Source organism: Dermacentor andersoni, chromosome 7 (assembly GCF_023375885.2).
Source record: "Dermacentor andersoni chromosome 7, qqDerAnde1_hic_scaffold, whole genome shotgun sequence".
NCBI classification, from domain to species: domain Eukaryota; kingdom Metazoa; phylum Arthropoda; class Arachnida; order Ixodida; family Ixodidae; genus Dermacentor; species Dermacentor andersoni.
This window is the reverse complement of record NC_092820.1, coordinates 123,288,914-123,313,908: the sequence shown is the minus strand read 5'-3', so window position 1 is coordinate 123,313,908 and position 24,995 is coordinate 123,288,914. Positions and strand designations below refer to the sequence as shown.

At 46.6% G+C, this 24,995-nt stretch overlaps 1 protein-coding gene across 5 annotated transcripts in view; it reads right to left on the bottom strand.

Moving 5' to 3' along the window:
* The window catches only part of spn-E (spindle E), a 93,786-nt gene that overhangs the window by 37,508 nt on the left and 31,283 nt on the right, over positions 1-24,995 (bottom strand). For all 5 annotated transcript variants that reach the window (XM_050181072.3, XM_055072467.2, XM_055072468.2 and 2 more), the window contains 12 exons: positions 24,252-24,309; positions 23,132-23,216; positions 21,258-21,315; positions 18,470-18,574; positions 16,368-16,465; positions 11,802-11,933; positions 6,571-6,733; positions 5,716-5,779; positions 4,356-4,419; positions 2,406-2,624; positions 1,511-1,932; positions 756-843 (listed from right to left, as the gene is read on the bottom strand). In XM_050181072.3, the coding sequence (XP_050037029.1) occupies positions 756-843; positions 1,511-1,932; positions 2,406-2,624; positions 4,356-4,419; positions 5,716-5,779; positions 6,571-6,733; positions 11,802-11,933; positions 16,368-16,465; positions 18,470-18,574; positions 21,258-21,315; positions 23,132-23,216; positions 24,252-24,309 (1,556 nt within the window). The remainder of the gene's footprint in view (positions 1-755; positions 844-1,510; positions 1,933-2,405; positions 2,625-4,355; positions 4,420-5,715; positions 5,780-6,570; positions 6,734-11,801; positions 11,934-16,367; positions 16,466-18,469; positions 18,575-21,257; positions 21,316-23,131; positions 23,217-24,251; positions 24,310-24,995) is intronic.

Sequence of the window (24,995 nt, the reverse complement as noted above, 5' to 3'; positions counted from 1 at the left end):
GTCAACTCGCAGATCAATATAGTACAGAGAAAGGTGGTGGACAAGTAAGCGCGACTCAGTGGCACGAAAACTTTGTGCAAAGTTTTCAGTTGTCGTGGCGACTGTAGTGGCACTATCACCGTTTCAGACCACAACAGGCCAAAACAGTTGTAGAAATATGCAGTTATTCAGTTCAATGTCAGTGAAGATAAGATAAAAGCACTGGAGTAGGTCGAGCGCCTGTTGCGAGCTGGAAACTTAAATCGTCTTCTCCGAACCTTCGGTTAATAAATGCCTGTTAAGATGCACTGTTCTATGCTCTCAAGGGTATCGTCTTTTGCCAAGGCGTGTCCTAGTAATGTGGCAAACATTTCAGGCACCGCTGTAGAAGCAGCAGACCTCCTCATTCGGGAAGGATAAGCTCTGGGGCTGACAAAAGGCGCCACAAGAAATGGCAGTTTCTTTCCACCCACATTTTTTTTTTTTAGTTCTGAGCTGCACAACTCGTGGGCCCGCTGCAGTTAACAGAACCGATGCCAAGGTATCGAGACGTGGCTATGATCTGCAGGAGGATCACCGCATAGAGCAACACCCTTAGAAGGTTTGTAAGTGTGGAGGGTGTTTCATTAACACAGCGCAGGAGATCTTCAAGGTTTTGAAAAGTAGCCAATGTCATGCGGTCGACATTAAGGAGCAGGAGGGCCGATGAGTTTCCAAACACTGCCATGGCAAAAGAAAAAAAAGAAGAAAGAAAGAAGGTAAAAAGCAGTGCTCACGTGAGTACAGTACATGTTGACTGTTATCTGACTCGCTGGTGGCAGAGGGACTTTCTTGAGGGTATCCATGCGGGGCACCACGATCAAGCTGCAAAAGAAACACGCTACATCATCCCTCAACAATAACTTTGGCATTGCTTGGAAAGGGGAGGGGGGGGAGAAAGAAAACAAATTCATGCGGAGGACTTCCTTTTCTTTTATCTTGACCAAAAATGCACAGAAGGCAGTTCAATGGGTGCAAGGTGCCCCGCAGTCTCCCGTTCGGGCAACGTGGGCTTTTAGAGTTAGCGCTGCGATCGGCAGGCCACCTTGAAGCATGCGTGACTCCACTAGTGTGCAAAAACTTACTCGAGTAAACTTTTGCATGAATGACACAGCCTTGGAGAAGCAAACACATAAATTCACGATTGCTTTTATTGATCTCACAAAAATTGGCTAAAGCCTGCCAAGGTTTCAGATATGTGTATATAAAATTTTTAGTTACACATCCATGTCGAGCTATTTTGTGATCACCTTCGAGTTTGATATATCCGGGCTCAACTGTAGTACAGTATGCCCAACTCATGCAAGAGCCATCCCCCGCGAAAAGGGAAGAGAACATAAAATGCAGCCCTCGCACGAATAAACGCAGTATGTACGCATTTTCTTCACTAAATGGTTGTTGCGAGTACCGCTGGCGCCTGTCCGGTTCTGCATGCCTCGTTTGTTGGTGCCTTGTTCTTACAGCCTATGCATGCAATCACCGCACCACCCACCGGTTGGACTTGAGCCGCTTCTCGCCATCGCCGTTGCCGTCGCTGCTCTCCAGGCTGCGCAGCCTCTGCAGCCGCTCCAGCTTCTCCTTGGCGTCCTCGGGCCGGAACAGGGCCAGCTCGAGGGGCAGGCGCAGCTGGCGCATCTTGACGGCCGTGTACACCGCGGGCAAAACGCCGTCGCGGCGCTCCTTCTGCAGGAACTCGATGGCGGCACGCGACTCCTCGAAGACTATCTTCATGCGGCTGCTGCAGGGTGCAAGCAAGGAGCGCAGGGCATGGTCGTACAGCACCCCCTGGTTCTGCGGGATGCCGTGCACCATGACCGTGCACAGGGGGTCCGTCATCAGGCCCCGACAGCAGGTCATCTCGTCCAGGTCCTCTTGGTAGAAGTAGTTGGGGTAGAATGCGCCGCCGATCACCATCTGTGCACAGGAGGCGTGCCGGGGAAGCCCGCAAACTAAGTTTAAGTCCAGAAACATACCATGCCACTGCCCGTGCCCAGCTTTCCAGCTGCATCGGCATACTTGCGTACCTCCTGTCTATCTTCCACCCCTCTGAAACACGAGTCTACCGTGCCAACAGCTCCCCAATGGGTGTTGTTGAGGGTGGTTGTCAGTGCTGTCATGTTTTGGAGGGGTGGAAGGGAGATGGGAGAGAGGGGCACAAGTATGTCGATACGGTGAGAAAGCTCGCCATATGATGAGGGTGATGACGATTTTTTCGAGGTGAAAGCACCTCCAAACACTCAACCTGAGTATGGCACTCTGAAAGGACCAGCCCAACGTGCTCCGAACTTTTGATTTCGACCGGCTAAAGCTAAATGCACAGTGCACGGCCGCAGCGCAGCACCTCAAAGACGACCAGCTGAATGTAGCGTGTCCGTAAGGAAGCCCACCCGGAGGATGACGAGGTGCTGGTCAGGGTCGAGCGGGGGCCGGTTGGGGCGGTCGAGGTAGTGGATGTTGAACTTGGTCAGCCGCATCTGGATCTCCCGGACCAGCTGCTCCACCTCGAGGAGGCGCTTAAGCTGGAGGAAGTTGCGTGTTGCCCACTCGCGCTCATTTAGGCCATCGCGTCTGGAGAACACGCCCTGCAGGCGCATGTTCTGCCACACCTGCGAGCGTGGGAGACGGGAGGGGTGGATGTGAAGGTGCAATGCAATAATTTAATTGTGAATACTACACCCAATAAAGACCAACTGCAATGTGAAAACCTCGGACTAAGTGAAGAGGTCAGTTCCAGATATCACTGACATAGACCAACCTCTGCTCAAAATTTTACATTTGAAATATGTACGGATGCATCACGGAAAGCTTCCAAAAGTAAGCATTTTGATATCAAAACTGGAAAAAAAAAAAGGTCACCATTACTGCTCACCAGAAGTGACAGACAAATCAGAATGCACAGCTCTGTGGCGTGATTTTTTAAATTTGGCGGAGACTGCAGCTGCATCTGACTCAAAATGCAAGGACAATTCAAGGATTCCGCGGATGCCAACGGAAGTTATTCTAAGGGGGGAAACAAATCTTACTCATACACATGCGCTGAAAAATAGTGACATCTTCTTAGCTGCAATTTCTCGTAGCTAAGCGGATGCCGAGTTGAACACATGCTTTAAGCTCTTCAGGTCGCTTTTCTAAGTTAACTTTTCCAATGTAATGATGTTGATCGCCTTCTCACATGGTGGTTAGTATTGTTTAACTTAAGCCAAAGATACTTATCATGTCAATGACAAATGGTTGAAAACTGCTCTTCTCCAGGCATTTCTAAAGAGCCAAGGTACGAAAACAGAGCCATGATAGCTGCAGTTTGAACCAACCAGCAAAACAGCAAACTGGTAGCACAGCTTGGTCGCTTGATCTGTCCATCTTGCTCCACGATGGCAACGCTAACACAAGCCTGTCTTTGATGGCTGTGGACATGCCACATCGCAATCGTTTAGCGACACTTCCGAAAGAAAATAAGCTGGGACTGTTTCCCGATTCACAGTGCCCATGGCATAGCCTCTATGCGGATTCTGTTAGAGTACAATGTTCAAGTCGCCCCCAACCCCAGTTTTCAAGGAGTCCAAGAAGCACATTCATTCTTATTTCCAAGGGTCCTTCAATCTCCTTTTTCCAAATTCAACAGTTTTCAAGGATTTCAAGGAAGCTTACGAACCCTGATCATAACCACTAACTGCCAGGTGCTAGGTCTTCTTAGGTGTTACTTCAAAGGTTCCGGTAAGAAAATTAGACAATTACCAATGCAGCACCTCTGCCGAGACTGCTTCAATAGTATGTGTTACTCATTTATGACAACCTTAGGGAAAATGAAATTCTGTTGCAGTTGGCCTTCAATTGCCAGAAGTGGGAAAACAAAGCAAAACACACACACACACAGACAAATAAAATATCATAAAAGTGGTGTCAAAAAGCTTTAAAATACAAGATCTACTGGATTTGGTAATGCAAGGCCTGCACTTGCATTTTTCTTCAGAATACTTTTACAGGGTGCGGGCCTCACCCGATCCAGACTTATGGCTACTGAATGAAGTCTCAAACTATACAAGCACTGCTATGCAGAGTAATGCAAGAATTTTTACAATATGATTTTATAAAATTGTCTTGCTGCTTCCACAGCCCTCATCAGATGAGAGCTCGCCTCAGTGTGCTCACCCAAAGCTGGTTTGCGGCGTCCGTACTGATTGAGACTCCCGCCGCCTTGAGGCTTTTGACAGCCTCGAATGAAATTGTACACTGGGTGTCAGATATCCACATGCACACTTTCTGTCTGCCCCCAAAAAGTATGATGCAGCTGAACAAGTCCAACCACACATTTGATGCCCACGCAAGCACAGTCATACCTTGTAGGCCTTCAGCATGGCCAAGCAGTCGCTGAACGATCCCTCGGCCCATGCCATGCGAGATCTAGGAGGAGGACAGACAAAAAGTCAAGCCCAACTTGAGAATTTCCACAACAGTTTCGATGTTCAAGGCAGGCTGCTGATGGCACTTATATTTCGGCATGAAATTAAAGACGAGGGAAGCTTGGCTATCCTTTTCTTCGCTAGTAATGAAAACTTGTTCCGCGAAGTGAATGAATATAGAGGTTTAACACTTTCCTGTCTGCGCCTATGCCCATTGATAGCCCATTATCAGTGGTTTCAACTCCTGAATAACTTCAACTCCAACTTCCCGAATGAGCGGAGTCAAAGTGCAAAAGACCACAGGGTACCGGAGCGCCGTAACCGTAACACGAGTCACAAGTACATCGAAAATGGCGTCGATTCCAACAAAAACAACTTATGACTGCGGTCGACTTGTCTATGGATTGATTCAAGAGATGAAGGTGCAAGTTGGCAACGTAACGCTAAAAACAGCAGAATTTAAGATACTTGTTTTAAAATTGTGAATTTTGCCGTTATCAGAATGTAACACAAGGGTTGCGTTCAAGCAAAGAAAATCATTAAAAGCACTCACATTACAATCAAGTAAATACGGTAATCACTGTCCCCTAAGCTCTGCCAAGGCAGATGCTGCCAGTAAAAAGGTCACTACTGGGGTCACCATAGGAATCAGGCATATGCATGCCAACTGGTTAAATTCGAATCATCCGGCTAAGATCAATTTTAGGTTCTTGTCGAAACACATATGCGCCTGCCGAGACCTTTGGTAGTAATTGAATTAACCAAAAAAAAAATCTAACTGGAATTGAATTAACAGAGGTCTACTGCATACAAACGCCAAGGACGTCACCAGAGTACCCAAGGCATGAAAAAAAAAAAAACTACACGGGATAACACATGGAACGATAGGGCAACAGACTAACGCGAAACTACAAAGGAGATCCAATACGAGTTTCTCAGAAAGAAAGCTTCGCCCAGGAAAAGCGCAGGAGCAGTTTTCCTTCAGCTGCGAAGCCCTTTTCTAAAAAAGCTGCTTGGGCTTCCTTTGTAGCTTCATGCCACAGCTGGGTAGATGAACATTTTTCCCTTTCATGTCATTGCGCATACGAAGGTGCAACTTGCATCGCGCAAGGCTTGTGCAGAGTTTGATCAGTCTTTTTTCCAATAATCGGCACACACCTTCCAGCATCAAAGTTTCGAAGCACAAAGTTTTTGTAAACATTAGGTGATAATACATGTGTGATGGGGCTCAAGAAACTTGCATGTGTGTGTGTGTGCGCACATGGTTATGTCAGTCTGTATGTGCACGAATACTTACTTGTATGCTTCAAGCATTTTCTGGAAGGGCCTCGAAAACATGGACTGGATTGAGAGGCAAGCCGCTGCACATGAGAAAAAGCAGAAAAAGGAAAAATATAATAAACTGGAAGACAAAATCTGAGTAACTAAAAGGTAAGCTGAAGCTACACTAAAATCTGGCAAGTTTGAGATATTGCATTTGATGCTTGCTAACTGTACCTAAATAAAAAAAGATAAAAAAAGAAGGTGTCTGAAGATTACTTGCATGTTGCAGTTGTATAGGGGGGAATCCAAAACCTCATCTGAGGCATTGGCAACAGTACACCATCTTAAGCAGCGTCAGGGCATTTGTCGCATGATGGGGACAAAAATTTTTTGCTTAGGTTGGCGACAACAGGCTGCTTTTATATCAAAAGCTTATTCAAATAACTGATTTTATGTGCTAAGCTAACGAAAATGGAGCAGTATTGCATGTTTTGTTCTTCCAGAGACTTATGCCAGTCATTGGACGCGCTAGCAAAGTGTTAGTTGAGGCACGGGCCATCATCCCATTCGTGATGGTTGCTGGGTTGTTCAAAAAAATGCAGAAGACACCAATCACAGTGGACCACATGAAAATACCAAGTGAACCACAAGCCACAACAAAGTTTGTCTGACAGTGACAAGGATGGCCATAAAACGTATATAGATAGACATTTTGTGAAGGTAAATTCTACAGGTTTCATGTTCTAGACAGCGAAAATGGGATGGGGGGCTACAGGCGATACGAGATGGGGTGCATATTATATTTAAGCTCTGCGCACGTTGCATACAGGGACACATTAGACACTAGTAAATACGATACATTCGAATCGATAATCGAATCCACACACACCCATGATGATGCAGTCATCCATCACGCCAAAGACGAACCCAAACAGGATCATCTTGCTGAGGCAGACGTCCATGGGAAGTTGGGCCATCACCTTGCCCACAAAGGTCAGCTCTCCATCATACGGGTAGAAGGTGCCGCCAATCACAGTCGTCAAGGCACTCACCTACAAGGTTAAAGGATGTCATGGAAAAGTCTGCAAAACCTGCCTATCAAGCTTTCTATACACTCGAAGCTCGTTACAACAAAATTGAAAGGAGGTCTGAAAATACTTCATTACATCCATTATTGCAAGTTATTGCAATAAAGAAAATTAAATTATGGGGTTTTACGTGCCAAAACCACGATCTGATTATGAGGCACACCAAAGTGGGGGACTCCTGATTAAAGGGGTGGAGACATGGAAATTTTCGCTCCCACATTCTCTGATTCAAGCGTTGCATACTGCTTCAGAAAACATGATACACACCGTGGGATTCATTTATATCCAATAAATAATTTAATAATAGCATTATTATACCTAACGATTTCGGTTTCTGGGCTCCAGGTGACGCTATGACGTCGTAGGAGAGGAAACGCAACATGACTTGGTCACGTAGGTCACAGGAAATAGTGACGTACAACTATGCAGCGCCGTCTGCTCATGCATACGCATGCTCCGCCAGCAGAGGTAAACAACTGGCGACTCGAAGTGCATGTCACTATTATAATTATTGTGAAGAGCAACAACAACGGTAAGAAAATATTGAGGCTTGTGAGCATCGGTGATTCATTCCGAAGCGTCGTCAGCTTCAGCTTTGAAGTGAACCGGAGGAGGCCTAGCGACGATATCGGCGCCACCGAGCGATCAGCGGCGGTGAGGCTGCCATCGGTGCCAGCGTGACCGCTCCTCGGTCGCTGATTGGCCACTTTGCCGTACGGCTGCCACGCAAATGGGTACCGGATCTCATCCCCTCTACAGCAAGGAAATCTTGCCATTTGCGAGCAAAACCGCCGTCGCACGGCGGCCCGCAAACGGCAAACGGCATGCGGCGAGTTGCCGTGCCGGTAACGTAGACGGGCCTTTACACGTTGAGAAGCGCCAAGCGAACGAGAGACCGCTCCCAACTGCCGAACTATGCGACTCGCAGATGCTAAGTCAACTGTTCTTCGCGACAGCGCTGTGCATGTCTCAGTTAGCCAGGGGCCAGGGTTAGCTCGGTTACAGTGTTCTAGAAGCCTGTAGAATCGAGAAAGGATTTCTATATGCCTGTAGCTCGGTCATAGTGGAGACTATGCTCGGTCGCTCGGTTCAGCCAGCTTCTTAATCGGCATTTCATCGCTGCATCACTGCTCATCATACGTCGCGTTCTTGTGCTAGTGCTACGGCGTCAATATTTTCGTTCCTCCATTGGCAGGTCATAGTAGCCGCGCTAGCAATGGGTCTCGACCACGAGACGGAGCGTTTAATGACATTTTCGAGCTGAATTAAAATTACTTTCAAATGCTTGCAGCGTCCAATACCTTGTTGTGGGTGTCCTCGCATACAGAAGCAGCCTACAACAGAGTTTTTATAGCCTCAAGATTTGGTGTCTCAACCCCTTTAATTTCGACCACCTGGGGTTCCTTAAGGTCCACCTAAATCTCAATACACAGTGCTTTTGCATTTAGCCCCGTCGAAATGCGGCCGCCGTGGCCGGGATTTGATCCTGCGACTTCGTGCTTAGCAGTGCAACACCGAGGTGACTAAACAACCATGGTGGGTCAATTTATTGCAATACTATATGACCAGTGCAGTGCACAATCCCAAATACGGAAATAAGAAGACCGCTTCGTGGTACATGGGACCGTTACACGACCACATGTGTGATTAAATTTTAATAAAAGAACACATAACTCCTTAGGCCCCGACTGTTACAATGTGATGGTCTTTCGCTTCCGCCTTCCACTTGGCTCGTCGTGGTCAAGCAGCATGAGGCACTCAACACAGTGTGCCACTGTGGTCAAGGAGGCCATGGAGGAAGGAAAAATATAGGAGGGGGCATTACGTCACACAGCCAGGCTTCGCAAGCGAATGCTCCGTGAAGCCACAATGACGGCCCAACATGTGACCTCTTGCATCGAGATTGTGGAGCAAGAATCAAGATTTGCCAAGACGTTTGGTTCCCAGTAGCTATGCCAGCAGTTTTTATTCGGTACGCATTTGTTCAGCTGCCCTGCCGTGGCTCTGCCTGCAGAGCGGGAACACGAAAACCAACCGCGCACTTTGATGTGCGATCACGTGCTCGGCCAACAAGTTGGGCTTCAATCGCATTGTGGTATAATACTCTCTTCTATCATTTTCCTTCCTCCATGAAGGAGGCAGGCGAACTTCACCGTGACGGCTTGTGGCCTCCGTGAATGCACCGATGTCAATGCAATCTCAGAGGCCACGCCCAGCCCGGGCGGTCTGCCACTGTAGAGAGACATCAGCGGAGTACAATAGTGCGCTTCTGCTTATGTGCAGCTATGCGCAGTGGTAAGAAAGACCTGTGTTGCTGGACAGCGTATTCGACGCGGGGACGCACAAGTTTTGAACTGCCACAACAAACGAGTGCCGAACCGCACCAAAAGCAATGCAAAACTAAAAAGCTAAGCGTATAAATGAGGTTGTCTTTTGCGGCTTATTTGTCTTGCATCGCCTAGCGACAAGCAAATGACACGCCAGACGTGCGCCAGATGTATGCGCCATGCACCAGACACGCCTCCGAAGCAAGCGAGGCCAGCAGCGCATGCGAGTTTTCGCCTGTTCGGCATCCCGTTTGTCTTTTTTTTTTTTATATGTAATTCTGGCCTCTTGGGCTCTCGGCCTATTTTTGCATCCCTGCTGCACTTTGACACGGCACTTCTGTGCTATTCGATCACGCCAAGGTGAGAAATTTTGTTTGACAGTCTGCACAGCATTTCAAGCGATTTAGGCATAGGGCGTGCTAGCCGCACTGGGTGTTGCGACACAATTAGCAAAAGAGAGCTTGGTCGTTGTGGTGCAGTTTGTTTGGCGAGCACTATATCTTACTTCTTAGAGGACACTGAAATTATTTTGAAATCCTGTAGAAATCACCAACAAGAGTTCACATCTGGCTAAAGTACAGATACAAACACCCAAATGCTAACTTGCAGTATTTGAACACCCAGGAACATACCTGCTTAATTTTGGCCGTCTTGTTGCAGTACATTTTTGTACATCACATCCCAAATTCTTAACAGAAGAAGAATCGAAACAACTTTTCTTCTTATTGACCTCAGAAAAAATCTAATTGCATATTTGTAAGCAGCACACAATATTGGACACGTCCTGAAAGTTTCATGTGTCTAGAGTGAATATCAAATATGGTTGTTCTAAATGCAATGTCCCCTCATATATAACACTTTGTTTTTTGTACTTTTCTCAAAACATGAATTTTGGGCTCCATGTAATATTCAGGCCTCGATATCTGAACACCAAGAACAGATAGAACTAACATTTTTTTTTGTAGAACAGAGCCTAATGTACAGCAAGCAAATTTTTTTATTTTCACTTCGTAAATGAATTATTTTGCTACATTTCCTGCCACATGGTTGCCAGATTTTGTGAACTTGTATTCAATGGGGTGTGAAATATCTATTAATAATCAGACTAAGAAAAGTGCTTGCTATCCTTCATTCCTTACTCTTCATGCTATCTAAACATGCCTTACAAATAATTTTTATTGTGCTATTTATTTTCTATTGTGGTCTTAAACAATGGAAATAAAATGTTAATTATCGTAGAACTAATTGACCTACAACAAAAATAATACCATATTTAAAATCGGCACAAAAATCTCAATAAGACTGCAAAGTTTCATTAATATTGATGAAAACATCATGAACATTACTTCAATAGCAGTGCACCCCCCTAAAAGGGTGCAGTAAGCTTCCTACACCGCATGCGCTGTGAAACAGACCGGTGAGGACGCTTAACGCAATGGGTTAGCTGCGATAGCTGTGAATGGCGACCTACAACGACCTACGAAGAGATCTGTAGGTGCCATGGTGCCATTTTCATGTGATACAGGCAGGAAAACACTGCGGGGAAGCTGCCATTGCTGGCACCTTCTGCTCTCGATCGTGCGTTCCGCAGACCTTTCCTGGTTTAAATGGGATCTAGCAGCTGGAAACGTATCATATGATCGCGGTTTGGCGATGCACTGAACGCTGGTTCCAAAAGATGTGTTTTCACCAGTAAAACGGATTATATTTTTACGCGCATAATCTGCACCAAAATTTCAAACAATTTAACAGTAAAGTGTAAATGCGGATGATATGCAAATTTCACCTTGAAGTGTGACTTCACGGCAGTGCATGCCGCACTGCTGTGAAGCCACACCTCTAAGCAAGGTTCTCCGCCATTCAGTTTCAATCGCCTGGGGAACCCCACCTCCTCCCCACACCTGCGTGTGGAAGCTCCTTTCTCCCCTCTTTCACGGTCGCCCATTCCCCTCGGCTTTACGGGTCGCCATTTTCGGTTTAGTAGTTAGTGAATGGTGCCTGCGGTGCTGGCAAACTCGTACGTCAGGTGTTCCTGTGGCGGTCCTACAATCTGCGCGACACACTTCACGATGTGGCGCTAAGCAAAATCATCACCGCGATTTTCAGCTCGGTTGCATTTGCTCCGTAGCCATTGCTGATGCGAGGGTTTCTCCGTCCGCACTGTCATTCGCTGTCGTACGAGTGCTAGCTGCGAAATGATCCGATTCACGTCAGATATTATGTGACTTGTCCGTCCACGATAACATCTCGCGTGTCAACCCTGCTTTGACAGCATTGTCGAAGAATAGGGCAACGGAGCCACTGGTCGAAGATACAATGCAGACGAGTCGAGCATCCACGAATGGAGAATTTTTGTAAGGATTTGAGCAGTGTTGTGTGCAGTTACTTCCATTAATAATGCGCAGGGATCCTTTCTTTTCTTTCTGGGATGCTGTAATTGGGGGTGCAGATTATACACGGCGGCGGGTTATACGTGCAAAAATACGGAGGGTCGTTTCTTGCGTTCTTAATCACGAACGCTGGTGCTTGGAAATCGTACGAAACTGCATCACATTGACTAGGTTCTACTGTAAATGCACGTCGATTTAGTTTGCACTTGTTTGTTTGTTTGATACCCTTGAAAATTCATGATTTGGTTAAGCCGCATATTCTTTCTGATTTCGTGAAATCCGAATTAATAAGTTTTTACTGTGGTACAAACGAACCTCCTTGAGAACCAGAATGGCTCGCTCAATGTCACCCAGGTCTGGCGGGTCCAGACAGAGGCCCAGTATAGCCCGAGGCTCGTCCAGCGCCAGCTTCTTCACCTTCAGCACAGTCAGCTCCAAGGGGCAGCGCTGCAGTAGAAACAGAGCAACACAACATAATGCAGCATAACATGAGGCAGCGTAACGTAAGAGGACAAGCAAAAGATGCAACTCTCTTGTGTAACACTGCAAGTGAAAACGGGCATAACCTATGCGCCCCTAGAAGACCGGCAATGCAGGGCAAACAAAAAAAAAAGTTTAATATACTATGTCTGAATGAAGACATACAAACACCACACACTCTTTGTGCACAAGTCCATAACATGACTTTGCTACAGCCTTTGCGTCATATTTGACACCGTAAGGTTCGTAGCAGCGTTTGAAGAAAAGGCAATTACAGGATTTTTCGAGGTCTTGTGAGGTCCTGACAAAGTATTTTTGACAATAAAAGCATCATTATGGTTCCAAAGCTTTGAAACGGAACATTTGTGCTCGTATTGGGTTGGCACACTGTGCACAAGCGAACATAATTTCGCACAAAAATATACGTGCCACGCCAATAAAGCGAAGCCTGGCGCAAGTCTTGAAGAGGCCGGCATTGGCGCATTGCGGGTATGAATGGAGACCGGAGCATACATCTGTGCACATATGGCGGGGAACGACTAATAACCATCTGCGGCCATCAGAAGCGTAACTTCGACGATAGAGAACACCATCCCGTAACTCAAAATGAGAAGCTTGGCGGCGGATAGCGCGTGAAGGGCGTGTCGCTGTGCAAGCACGGCACCAAGTCCTACGCCGCTGGCGTCGGTGTGGACTTCCGTGGGGGCCGTGGGGTCGAAATGGCGCAGTACGGGAGGCAAAGTGAGCAAACGCCGCATTGTTTCAAAAGCATCGTTGCAAGCTGCGGTCCAAGTAGAAAGTCGTGTGTCGTCGCGAAGCAGCTGAGTCAACGGAGCAATGATAGAAGCGAAATTCCAGATAAAATGACGAAAGTAGGAGCAGAGCCTGATAACGCTCCAAAGTTCTTTTAGGGACGTGGGTTTCGGGAATTCGGCGACGGCGCGAAGTTTGGAAGCATCAGGTAGTATGCCATCTTTCAATACGCCATGTCCAAGTATTGCAAGCTGCTTGGCTCCAAAGAGACATTTCGTCAAATTGAGCTGGAGGCCTGCCTCGGTGATGCACTGCAGGACTTTTTCAAGACTGTAAAGATGTGTGGTAAAATCTGGAGAAAGGACGACGACATCGTCAAGGTAACATAGGCATGTCTTCCATTTTAGCCCACGAAGGAGATTGTCCATCATTCGCTCGAATGTAGCAGGGGCGTTGCAAAGACTAAACGGCATAATGTTGAATTCATATAGGCCGTATGGGGTCACGAAGGCTGTCTTCAGGCGATCGGCAGGATTCATAGGCACTTGCCAATAGCTTGTGCGTAAATCGAGCGAAGAAATATACTCTGCACCTTGCAAACAATGCAGAGCATCGTCGATGCACGGTATAGGGTAGATGTCTTTGCGAGTTATCAAGACGGCGGTAGTCAACGCAAAATAGAATTGAGCCATCTTTTTTCTTAACCCTTTGAAGGTTTTTGCCGTACATGTACGGTGGCAGTTTTCTGTCCCGTAAGGTTTTTGCCATACGGGTACGGTTTCGACCCTCCATTTGAAATTTCGCGCCACAATGACGACGCGTGCTCACTGGGAAGTGCTGCCACCTCTTAGGACTTATAAGAAGCACTTGAAATGGGTGCTACCTTCTTGGGGAGATAAACGGAACTGATTTCTAGCTTCAGCGCGTTGTGCAGACAGGTTTCGGTTTCGCCGCGTGACCGCAACGGAGGCGCGCGAAACGTCATTTTTCTTTTTGTCAGCACTCTCTTGCAGAGGCGGTGGAAGTTGATTTCTATCTTGATTGGCGCTGCTCTTAGCTTGTTTATCACTGCTGCTCATGAGGTATTCTCGCTCTCAGCGGCAACACGCTTTCGGTTCCTCCACGTGATCGCAACAGAGCCGCGCGAAACGTGATTTTTCTCTTTGTCGTCACGCTATCGCAGGGGCGGCGGAAGTTGATTTCTATCTTGATTGGCGCTGCTCTTAGCTTGTTTATCACCGCTGCTCACAAGGTATTCTCGCTCTCTGCGGCAACGCGCATACGCGAGAGGGTGCCTCAGACCTCTGCCCAAGGCAGCCGCATGCGCAGAAGCTGCGAATGCCACGTAGGGCTCACGAGGGCATCTACTGAGCTATGGAAGACGTCTTGCGTAAGCTGGGAACAAGGCAAGCTATAAGTCAATGAGCTCACATCTGAACAGGTATTGTAAAGAGGTGCGTCAAAGATGGTTACTGAGTCGACAGGCTGAAGATGTCCAAGGTACTCGCCACGACGTAAGACGAGGGGCGTGGCCTTAAAGTTGGAAACGAGCAGTCGCATGCAGCCACCGCTGACAGTTAGGACAGCGAAGGTAAGGAAACATCGTCGGCGAACAAAAATGTCCGATGGGAGAAACAGGGCAGTAGTGTCAGTGGCAAAAGTAGAACAGGCATTCGCAATCACAGAAGAGTGCAGAGGGGTCGTGGTGTCTTCTGTAACGGCCAGTTTGTCACCAACATTGTCAAGGTCATGTAAACGGGTATCGGGAAGCGGAGAAAATTCAACTTCGGTGCGAGAACAATCAATGATGGCCTGATGATCGGAAAGGAAGTCCCACCCCAAGATGACGTCGTATGAACATAATGAGAGGACGACGAACTCGACTGTATACGCGTATCCTTGAATGACGATGCGGGCGGTACATGTGGCAACAGGGAGTAATGCACTGGTAACTTGCTGTCCGGAGTGACAGCGCAGATAAGGGCGTCATTACTCTTTGAAGCTTGCGGCAAAGTTCTTCCATAACTATTGAAACGGTGTCGCCTGTGTCAACTAATGCCAGTGTGACGACTCCTTCTACAGATACTTCAATTACGTTCGCCGGAAGAAAGCAAGGCTTTGTGCTGTTTGACTGGAACGCAGTTCTCGCCTCTTGAACTGCAGTAGCTAGTTTTCCTGCTCCGTTGGGGCCGGACGCCGCCGCAAGGGGGAAAGTGAGCGGCGACGAGGGGATGGCGAGCGACGATCACGGGCAGAAGGGATGACGTCGCTTGTAGACGGCAAGTGCGAGTCATTTGGTGGCGAGAAGGATGAAGTTGGCGAAACGTAGGAGTGGACAGGTCGGTCATTACCCTGAAGCCACAAGCGACGGTGACAGTGCCGTACCACGTGACCAGGGATTCCACAGAAGAAGCACAGAGGGCAATTGTCAGCTGTACGCCAGGGTTCCGTGCTAGCTGGTGATCTGACGGTGTACACTGGAGGGAATAGACGTGGCGGTGCAGCAAACGGTGGTGCTGAAAAAGTCGATGGAGGTGGTCGTGCTGCAACCTCGGTGTAGCTTAGAGATACAGGCAATGGTGGCGCTGCACGAGGCGACTGAATACCTTCGGACACTTGCTCCTGGAGCATCTGACGCAACATAGGAGCCAAGGACGGTGTAGGTCCTGGGACGGCGGTGAGTAGGGATAGCTGGCGAGCGACTTCGAAGCGAATAAATTCCTTGATTTCACCGAACAGATGGTCATCGTTAGTCACAGTGGCTAAACTTGCAATGGAAGTATCGGGGATCGAAGAACGTCGAGTGAGTAGACGTTGCCTCCAGAGTTCGTCGTAGCTTTGACAAAGTTCAGCGACTTCGACCACGGTCCGCAGGCTTTTCGAGAGGAGCATTTGGAATGCGTCGTCTTCGATGCCCTTCATTACCTGACGGATCTTGTCAGACTCAGTCATCGACGGATCGACGCGCTTGCAAAGGTCCACAACGTCTTCTATGTACTTGGTGAAGCTTTCACTGGGTTGCTGGGAACGGCTGCACAAGCGCTCTTCGGCACGGAGCTTCCGCACCTCAGGGCAACTGAAGACTTGCGTAATGTGCGCCTTGAAATCTGGCCAGATGCTGAGGTCGGATTCGTGGTTCTGGTACCACGCTAGCGACACCCGTGAGATAGAAGTTCACGTAACTGAGCTTTGCAGCATCATCCCATTTATTGTGGGCACTCACCCGCTCATATATCGAGAGCCAATTTTCTACGTCGTATTCATCGGAACCGCTGAAGATGGGAGGTTCGTGTTGACACATTGAGCCAGGGCAAATCAATGTTGGTGATGCCGGAGGTGTTGTTTGGCTGGCGTCGTCAGGCATGATGGCCGGCAGCGTCCGATTACGTAGTTCCATGGTGGTTGGGGAAGTACTACCCAACACATCTCCACCAACTATGTAACGCGGTTTATTGAGTACTCAGAAACGCGACCATCTCAGTCGAGCGTCAGACACCGAGAGCGCGAGCCACTCTTCGTCGGCGGGCCGATGATCATAGTGCGTCCATAGGGCGTGCCAGTTTTCTTCGCTACAATATCTATATATCTATATATATATATATATAGAAGTGTCTATGCAGAAGAGAAAGCCATGAGGCTGGTACAAACCTGCATTTCAGGTATGCCATATTCTTGCAGGACGTTCTGGTAGAAGGACTCGGGTATCATGCGATAGAGACGACCTTCGGACACACGACCGGCACGACCTGCATTCGAGAGAACAAAGAGAGGGAAATGAGGATGCAAGACTACCCCTCTGGGTCTTCTGTACAACAAACATTTCCTATTGAGTTGTCTTCAAAAGAACGAAACAGTACATGATTTACAGTGAACAGCTGCCAAGAAAAGCAACCACAATGACTGACCACTGGAGAGGCGAAAACACAACATAAGTTCATTCATGACCGCAGCATGCAACGAGCAACCATGCAGGGGGAGCATAAGAAAAAGTATTTTCCAACAGTCAGAGAAACGTATTTCATTCAGACTTATTGCATGTTTTATCAGACACTGCATTGTACTATGCATCCACTGCTTTAGGCTTTGGAGTCTGACATGAGCAGACATTCACTCAGAGCCCCTCCATGGAAAATCGAGCATTCTCAATTTGTTAGCCTGTTGACTTTGAGCAACTAATGCTTGTGTTTCTGTTGGCTGCCATTACCACATAAAAAAGGCAAATACTACTACTATATAACATAACTATATATAACAAACTTCAATATACAGAAATTCTCAATATTATGAAGTTTCTCACTTTTCATAACCTCTCGTCTATAGAACACCATGTATTCAGAGCCTCAATATAACGAAGTGTGTTTGTATGCGATTTCAATATAACAAAATTTCACTGCCGCCGCAAAGGAATGCCGAGACAATAAATGCAAACTTCCGCAGATGCAGATGGCCAAATGATTGAATTACAAGCAGCTACTTGCAGACCCATCTCTCAAATCATGCGCCACACAACAATAGCGACCGCCGAAGTGGAGCCGCATCATGTTCAGTATGAACTCCAAGTGCGACGAGATCCCATCGCGCCATGCATACTGTGTACGAAGGTGAGACAAGAAAGATGGCGACTTTACGAGTGACGCCTTCCCGTGAGAGCAAAGGGAAAAAGGGGGAGGGAGCGAGCTCACTGTAACGCGATCAAGCGCGAGCAAGTGGGCGGAGTGGGGGTAAGTTGGCGAGCGTCTCGATTTCTGGCCCATGCTTCGGCCATGGCTGGGCATGGCTGTGAGCGCAGCTGAGCACATACACAGCCGCTGCTGCCTGTGCAAAGAGTGGGCGTGCCAAGATGGCGTGGCACCATGTAAGCTGTCTACCCGGGCGTCTAGCATTGGAAGTTGTGTAATGTGGAGTTTCAGTGACCCGTTGGAGTGAGAGGCAGACGAAGCATTCGCTCCCCGCTGCCGGCATTTTTCCTGATAGCGTCGTTCCAGTGCGGGCAACGCTATCGGCCCTAGGGGCGGAGTGGCTGCAACAGCGTGGCTGGCTTGGCTTAATTCGTACCGCCAGTGTGAAGATATCGTCGACGTATTTTGCATGAAACTGTATCAGGCATCGCCGACTCCCAAATTGATGAAAATGAATTATTTTCTCATTCAAACTTGCCTTTTTCATTTGCCCAATCATTTGGAAAATTCTGCGGCCTCTTTCCATGCAAAAAAAATCGATCAGCGACTATTTTATTCAGCAACTATAGTTATTTGCATTTAAGGTCGAACATCAAAACAATGAAATTCCGATATAACTAAGCAAATTACCGACCTTACCGACTTCCTTATAAAGAGGTTTAACTGTATTTGCCCTTTGTTTTGTGCACATTCCTGTCCTGTTCCCTTTGTTTCCGAAAGGGTGGTCAAACATGTTCAGCTTGTGCTCCACGTGCTAAAGTGGTCACAGACTGAGGTCAACGACTTGATATGGGAGAGCTTGCTTACCAGATGAGCTTCCGAACCTAAAAATAAAAAGGTCCTTTACTTTTTAATGATCTTATAGCACACTGAGCGTGCAGCAGCTATCTGTCCACCAGCTTGGTCGTGCTGAGCAGGATGCTAACATTTTCTTCAGATCTCAGACTGAACATTCTGCATAACAGAAAAAGCGTGAACCTAGCACACTTTGGCGGCAAGCTCACACAGTTTATTTTTTTTTTAGCTCTCTCTCTCTCTACTTTAATAGACAAACCACTGCTGGATACCGACCTTGCCTCTGCTTGCAATTGGCCTTTGATGCCCACTCCATCTTGAGGCACGAGTACTTCGTTTCCGGGTCACACACCAGGCACTTGGTCAGGCAGAAGTCCACAACTGATGGGAGGCAAAATATACTGCATGTAGACGCAGTGTAGTTTTGATTGATTGTGTAACAAGGAGCTTTTATGATCAGCCATTACCAGCTGCAACGATAAAGAAAGCCAACTGGTGCCAAAGACTAAGACATGAAACACAGTGATGATATTCACAGATGAGGAAGGTCAAACTCAAATCTTATGCGTGATGATATGTACAGACGAGGAAGGTTGGAATTCATATATTGTACTAACACTGAGGAGAAATTAGTATGTGAGCAACACCAAGCCTACCTACCGTATTTACTTGCATAATGATCGCACTTTTCTGTAAAAAAATTGACGCAAATTCGGGGTCATTACGCGGGTCAAATTTTCCATGAAAAGAAACGTTTTCTTTTTTCATCCCACATTTGCTGTGGGATGACAAGCAGGCGGCTGCCGCTATCAGTGCAGGACAGCTAAAGAAAAACGGCGGCCGGCGGAGCAAGCCGAACGTGCCGAACGCAATTATTTTTCACCTCGTGAGTACATTACGCGCATTGAAACAGTTTCTTCCGTATCAGTAATGAATAATATCGTTAATATCCGCAAGTTTGCGGCAATAATGTAGCCATGTCAACTTTGGGGGGACAGAAACAGATGGGCACGCTTAGCTGCGAGTGACATAGAAACAGAAGGCAGGCATTCTGCGGAAACTGCGGCATTGGTCTTCACTGCTATCCTAATACAACACGTTTCTGCTAAGGGTGGGCGAGTATCTTAGCTGCGTTACAAGTGTCGGCGTATGAATAGGGTACACTTCTAACGTATCAGTGTAAAGGTGGCCACCATCGTTGCCGCTCGCGATTTGTTGCATGCCCACGAGTGCAGACGAGAAGGATCGAAAGGTGTACTTTATGTTCTTCTTGTTGACCAAAACCACTGAAGCCTAAAAATAATAAAGCCGAGGCAAGTTTGGTTGTACCTTTTTTTTTTCATGGAAGTGCGGAAAGTGATGAAATGAATGAAATGGGGCACCTGCTTAAGATTGTTGGGTGCGTGCAAACCGCTTCATATGACTTCAAGAGTTGTCCTCGTAGCATTTGACAGATGGTAAGCGCGATCATCATTAGCTAGACTTGGCACATGACATAGTGCTGCGACAAGTTCAGGGTGCGATCATTACACGAGTGCGATCATTATGCTAGTAAATACGGTAAATTATGTGATTACAGTAGCTTACACTCGAATTTCTCAGGATAGTTTCAACATTTTGTTCTTTTTCGTGTTGGAGGTTCCTTGTTGTGCACTACAATTCTTGCCGAGAGAGGGTTAAGAAGTGCTCATATGCGCTAACCGATTCTTCCTGCCTCCAGTGCATGCCACACTGTCTGACCATGACAGAGATTGACTGCTGCAAGTGTACAGTCACCAGTGTATTGCTCGCATCTTGCTTTGAGCCTTGCTTTTAAGCTCTTGGCGATGGCTTGGCTTATCAGTGTTTCGTTAGTGCACCAGCGGAGTGCTGCAAGCATTCATTCACGTACGATGCTCACCCCCAGACAGTTGCAGACACTTTTAAGCGACAAAAAAGTGGTAGCAAGGTTTAACATTGTGCTGAAGCTGTTTGGACAGTGTTAAAACAATACTGCAGGGGCGGTGACATGTTGGCGTGACAGAGCATGCAAGGCAACTGCTTCTGCTCAGCTGAAACAGCACCCTGGCAGCCGTACCAGGCATCTCAGAATGCTGTCGTGACGAGAAGCACCAACATTGACGTTGCTGGTGTCCTACCACAATGGTGGACAAGATGAAACCAAAAAGGAAATTGCAGCCTTTGGAGCTTGACGTTTACTGTCCATTACGCTAAGACACAGGGCTGAACAGAGCTGAACAACAGGAACACTAGAGTCTGTAGGCACAATGCTCATGCCAGCTGTGGAAGGTGGAACCCTGCCCTGGCTCCACTGAGCCAATTGAGCAGAGCATGACAGTGTGTCCGCTTAGCTTCATCGTTTTTGCAGATAAACTCACTGTTCGTCCATTGCGTTACTAGAAACTTTTTAGCCCATTATGCTTGAGTCAAGCACGTGCAGTTCGTATCGTGACAGCACGACAGCCCCGATGGCGAAGGCAGCGAAAGCTTCGAGTACAGTAGAACCTTGTTAATTCAGGAAAGAAACCATGAGAAAAAACATACTAACCGTGAAAACACACAATCCGAAGTAACTAAAAAATTTGACAGACTCAACTACTGTTGACGCAACTCTGAACGCCCGTGATGCAGCCTGATTTCTGTCCATCTCCGTACACGTGATCATTCTCCATTTAATTGTGGCATATTGATGAACTCGGCTTTGCAGTCAGCAAGCACTCCCATGTTGATAGAGCAAATGCAGAAAACGGGAAGACCGGGAAGACAGACGATGCACTAACCTAAGCACACATACTACAGCACACGGAGGAAGCTACGGCACCTAGGCTCGAAGCGCATATGAGGCAGCCATTTTGAAATGCCTATGACGATAGGGTAACGCAGATTTAGGGTCGTTCTTGATTTTAACGCGCACACAATTTTTGGACCCACTTTATCGGGAATGAAGTGCGCGCTAGATTCGAGCAAATGCGGTTATTGCTAATAAAAAAGCAATTTCTTGACACTGGTGAGCAGTGAAGAGCGTAGCACGAAAACAGAGGCCAGCAGTCGTTCAGGTACTCACCGTACTTGATGTCTGGAACGGTGATGGAGCTCTCGGCTATGTTTGTTGACAGAATGATCTGCAGAGAGATGGAAAATAAAGTGTGTACAGTGGAATCTCAATAAACAGAAATCACTTAAAAGGAACTGCCCCTTAGACGGAACATCTTCCTCATGGTTGGTTGGTCTTGTATTCGTGCACTTGTATTCAGCTTTGGCTGTTACTAAATGGAACTCCTGATAAACGTAACCATTTTCCCTGGTCTCTTGAGGTTCCATTTAAAGAGAGTCCACTTTAGTACCAGCACACATAACTTGCTCCCGCATATACTTTGTACATTTGTGTAAAGGCCCCACTTTCTTTTTTCTTTTTGCAATCTTGAGAAGGTGTGGAACTTGCACGAGTGCAGGCTATTTCCGCCCAAGTTTTCTCACCATGCGCAATCCCTGTGATCCCTTTTATACCAAAAGAGCGAATGCAACTGTTTCTCTGATGCATTAATTTGTTCAACGCAAACGCCCGCCGCACACCAGGTGCTTGTCTGGTGCTCAGGTCTGGTCCGGCAGTGCGTTCGCGCATACAGTTGGGCTCCATGCCATCCATGGTGTTGGATACACCTGGAACTTAAACGCTTTCCACAACAACTTCCAAAGACAATGCATGCCACGGGCAGTGCCATCGGGCATTTTTTTTTACTTTCTTTTCCTCAAGCATTCATATTCTAGAGAAGGAGGGGGGGCTACTAAGTTGGGGCTGTGGCTCTCGAGTGTGCGCAGTAACCTGAACTTTCGATGATAACTGGAACGGAAAAAAATTAAATGTATCCCTACAAAATGAAAACACGCAGCAACATTTCAACCTTTGCAAAAATACAAAGCAAAACAGACTCCTTTCCTAATCTGCAAGAACACTTCTCTGCTTCGCATGCAAATTAGAGCAGCAATGGTCATGTTTGAAGTTGAGACAATGTGGGGCTGTTTCCTGTGCACAGTTTCACCACGAGTGCCACAACTACTTTTCTAGTGTCATTAGAAAGCAAAGTGCATTACAAAAACAAACTGCAAAATTTGCAAATTTGACTATGCCCCCATTAGTTTGGCAAACTCCTTTGCGGGAATTTACAATAGTGAATTTTTTGTACATATAACCACATTGACCCCTCTTCATCATCGTTCCATCATTGTTCTCTCAGTTACAATGATGAACTGAGAGTAGAGGACAACCATGTCATGGCCCTATTTAAATAATCTTTAACCAGAAGTGTTTGAACAGTGAATTCAAATGGAATACAAATGTTTATTCAAGAAAATGACCCTCAAATATCAAATTGCATATTTCTCATTTGTGAAGCAACATCAAATACAAAGATTGCATGGAGTCCGTTGGGTAAAAGATCAGAAATCGGGCTTGCACACTTTGACATATGCATGTAATACCATTCACGATAACAAGGCCAATTCACTGAAGAGCTTGAAAATTATAAAAGGCTTTATTACCTGGAGCCTCTCGGCAATGTCAGCAATGAAATATGGAAACAACTTGATAGTAGGTCACATAAGGTGTTGTGTTTACTGAGAGAGAGAAGCAACATATATCATATAGGAACAGAGTAGCAGAGACTATTCAAATAATTTATATTTGAAATTTCACACATTCACAGAACCCTAGCTTTAACATTACGCAGTTACAGCTGTTCTAAGACACAGCATAGTGGAGGGTGCACCACCAGCTCAAGAGCAGCTATTCAGCGTTGTGCAACTAGCGCGGAGGTCATTGCAAATGAGTGTTCTTGCTTTTTGTCAGAGTTGGTGACAGTGAGATACCAAACCAACAAACCCTGTGCTCAGCCTCGACCGAATAAATAAGCAAATAAATCATTTCAATCTTGCAAGTACCTTTCGGTGGCCCTTGGCCGGAGAGAGAAAGACAGACTGCTGTTCCTGCTGAGTCACTGTGGAGTGGAGGGGAAGCACTGTCCACCTAGAGAGGAGCACATTTATTGAAGTCGGGAAAGGAAGAAACTGAGGCAAACAGCAAAAAAGCAGTGGCGTTATTCCGCAATGCTTGAGCAAAACCAGAGCATTTTGAGCTGGAGTGCCAGAGCATTCTGAGCTAGATTAGAATTTCGAGCTACAGTAAAATCTGTTTGACTCTCGTTAATTAGATCATTTGGATAATTCGGGCCCGCCCTCTGGTTCCAGCAGTCTTATGCATCACTTAATGGCATCGAGCATTCATTAATTCGGATGCATTTGGCCATGCACCAGATATCTTGGACAACCTTCGGAGTGTGCCGGGCACGGGGCACCACAAATTTGCGACGCATGAGAGCGTATGCAGCACTAGCGTTCGACCGAAACAAAGCGGCCAAGTCAACACCGTGCTCGTCAGCACGAACCGTATTGGAATGCCATTTATAACACTGCACCTGTTGATTGTTACGTTGGTACGACGCCACGCTGGCTGCAAATTTTCAGAACTGAATGGTCAACAGTGATCGTGCAGATAGCTACCACGGATTCATCTTCAATGCTTTCGGCAAGAAATTTTTGATTCAATGCACAATGTGTGCAATGTCATGGCAGAAGCCGTTGAGGATGAAAAGCAACTCTACTGTGGCCCGATTGCTGGCGTCAAGCGCACTGGCTACGTGGTAATGAATGATCAGTTGCCATCTGCTCACTGACAAGAAATAATTGTGAAATCATGCCAGGAGAGTTTACTGAATTAACACCAGTGTTTCAAGCTGCTGTTACACTGCGAAGGAAGTCGTGAAACCCTCACTGTTGTGTGTGCCTATCCGAGACAAGATGACAAAAACTGCACATTCAGCCTTGATTTTGTGCAAAATGTAAATGAGAGTTGTGGGCTCTTGCATAAACAAGGGGGCGCACTAATGTAGTAAGCATCTGTTTAACGTTTCCTCTACGAATTTGATAAATAAATGTATGGTTAATTTTAACATTGTTTCCAGTCCCAGGATATTCGAATTATCATGGCATTACTGTACTGTACCTCAGGGAAATACAGTCCTCCCGAAGCATGTCGGTGAACACAGAAATTTCTTCATAGCCTGGGAAAAAAAGAAAAGGAGGCAACAGGTAAATTACTTCAAAAGGAGGAACAGTAGTCATATCACCTAGCCACACCTATTGACCAAATGATAAAATATGAAAGCCAAAGCCAGAAAAGCTTAAGATCTAATCAAGATATAGTCGCCGACTGATTTTTCGGACTCCAAAAATTCGGACATGCTCGATTATTCGGTCAGCTTCGCGGCAGACCGAATAATGCTTGGAAGTCTCCTAGCATTGCATAACAAGACTCTAGCAAGCTATCATTAATAATCAAGACATACAGTATGGTCTACTCTTAAAGGGAACACCAAATTAGTGTGCAAGGACTGATTACAGCTCGGTTGTAGTAGTATACGAAGGTTTATAAAGTATTCTTTTTTTATCAATACAATTTCTTTTGAATAAAATCAAATGCTTTTTTTTCCTCTGAAACTAATGAATTAGTGATGCTCTGCTGTATTGAATAACAATGAAGTTTTATGTTTAATAGTCGACCTGTGCAGCGACCTTATTTACTGCATCGAAAGTTTTGCTTTCCAGTTTTTCTCCAAAATGCAGAAGCACTATCCCAACTTTACGGCAGGTCGTTTATCGTAAGGTCAACCTGCGCGACAGGCGAAAGGATCGCGCATCATGTGACTCGCGTTGCCGGCGCCTACAGTAAAGACAAGGTGCCGCCTGC